The sequence below is a fragment of the Silurus meridionalis genome, chromosome 11 (assembly GCF_014805685.1).
Source record: "Silurus meridionalis isolate SWU-2019-XX chromosome 11, ASM1480568v1, whole genome shotgun sequence".
In the NCBI taxonomy this organism is placed as follows: Eukaryota; Metazoa; Chordata; class Actinopteri; order Siluriformes; family Siluridae; genus Silurus; species Silurus meridionalis.
The window spans coordinates 22,710,378-22,712,500 of NC_060894.1; the positions used below are offsets into that span (position 1 = coordinate 22,710,378).

Consider the following 2,123-nt stretch of genomic DNA (forward strand, 5'->3'; position numbering starts at 1 on the left):
ATTCTCTCTCTCACACATTTTTCCTCTCTCTCACTCACACACACACACACATTACATTTCTCTCTCACACAAACTCATTCACTCACACACACTCACCTTCACCCTTGCATTCACACACACGCACTCGCCCTGACATTCACACACACACACACCTTCACCCCTCACACTCACCCTCGCATTCTCACACACACACACACACACACACACACACACACACACACACACACACACACACACACACACACACACACACACACACACACACACACCCTCAGATTGGCATTCACTCACACAAAAGAAAACCCCACAAAGTATTTTAATCACATTCTCTTTATTTTCTTTGAAAGGGTTAGAGTGCAAATATTCCAGATATTTCCTATAATAATAATAATAATAATAATAATAATAATAATAAAGCTCTGTATGTAATGTCTGTTCACTGCAGTCAGGTGTGAAGGTAAAGGGCTACCTGCTGACCCTTTGACCTCTGGTTATTTATCAGAGATTTTGCGTGGCCGTCTGAAGGAGGATGGGTTCTCGTTTAGAGCATAGATGCGTTTTGAGAATTCCTCGAAATTCTCCAGTTCTCCGAGGACCTGGTCGTCACTCTCCACAGCCACAGCGTGTTCCACAGGGATACAGGGAAAATCCTCCAGGCGAGTTTCTAACCCTAACCCCGTCGCCTCAGTGCCCATGATCTCCTCTGCCTGCTCCACAGAGCAGCACAGCTCAGCCCCGCCCACCACTCCTGCAGAACCATTCACAGCTCCCAGGTGCTGCAAACTTTCCTCCAGGTGTTCTGACTCTCTCGGTTCTCCCCCCAGTCCCGGATCTCTCTCAGCTTCCGGATCGCACTGTTCCGTTTTCGGCTCCGGTGTTGATGTTCCCGCTGCTTCGGCTCCTTCATCCACCTCCAGCGGCTTCTCCAGCTCCATGCTGACTTCCAGACAGGCGGGTGGAGCTTCCGGGATCGCCATGGCAACCGGGTCATAGAGTTTATGCGACCTGCGTTTCTTTTTCTCTTCTGGAGAGACAGGGAACGATACCTGTGAGACGCTCAGGTGGGATCTGATGGGGACCGGGATCGAGCTGGACACCTGATGTCGATCACTGAAGGAGGGCAAAAAAAACAGCATGAGAAAACAAAGAGGGAAGAGAGAGAAACAGAGAGAGGGGACAGAAAGGCAGACAAAGTGCAAGAGAGAAAGAAAGAGGGGACAGAAAAACAGACTCAGAGAGAGGGAGAGGAAACAGAGAGAGGGGACAAAAAGACAGAGTGCAGAAAGATAGAGGAAGAGACAGATAGAGGGGGTGGAAAAACAGAAAAAAAGAATAGAAAGGGAGGAAGACAGGATAACAGAACCCTATATATATTATTCAGAAATGATCGTAATTACACACAACAGCCAATGAAATGGGAGCAGAGGCGGGGCTTATAGAATTTCTAAATGTATTGTGTTTACTACATGGACACGTGAAATGTACAGATTTATAAAATGAAAAGTAAAAAGTTAATTTTTAAATGAGGTTATAGTCGTTAGTGAGGTTTTGTCTTGATGAGTTCCTGCTTGGTCGTGTGATTATCCACCGAGACAAAAGAAAACAACGCAGTGAATGAAGGCAGAGCTGCACGTGCTGAAAAGCCTATCTGACCAACATTAAATACAACACTTCAAAGGAGCTCTCTAAGAAACCTCCTTCATCGAGAGACGCCCTGGACAAAATACAGACTCTCTGCCTCGACTTGGAACCTGATCACATCTCCGAGTCCAATTAATCTCTCTCTGCACTGAAAAACAATCCCTGTCAAGTTAGAACCACACGCACTCACTCACACACTCACGCACTCACTCACGCATGCACGGTTGCACCAGTCTGATTGGGGAATCGGGGAATAAAATGCACAGTGTGAGCTGTGTGAGATGTTTACAGATGTTGTTCGTCTGATGCAGAGTGTTTCCCTGTTTTAGATTAGACTGTATACCTGAGTCAGGTCTGATATCTAATCACATGACTAAGCGAATATTTAGCAGTTATGTGACCCAGAAAGAATCCCCCAGATCATCTAACATCTGTTTTCAATTTATTTTAATCAGGATAATTAGCCTCACTGCTGTCCATCT

The 2,123-nt window shown here is 45.9% G+C and overlaps 1 protein-coding gene across 1 annotated transcript in view; it reads right to left on the reverse strand.

Annotated features, from left to right (window-relative positions):
- Positions 1–314: 314 nt before the first annotated feature.
- The window catches only part of uvrag (UV radiation resistance associated gene), a 43,785-nt gene continuing 41,976 nt past the window's right edge, over positions 315–2,123 (reverse strand). Inside the window, exon 15 of the mRNA XM_046862004.1 lies at positions 315–1,110. Within this exon, the coding sequence (XP_046717960.1) occupies positions 492–1,110 (619 nt within the window). The 3' untranslated portion in view covers positions 315–491. The remainder of the gene's footprint in view (positions 1,111–2,123) is intronic.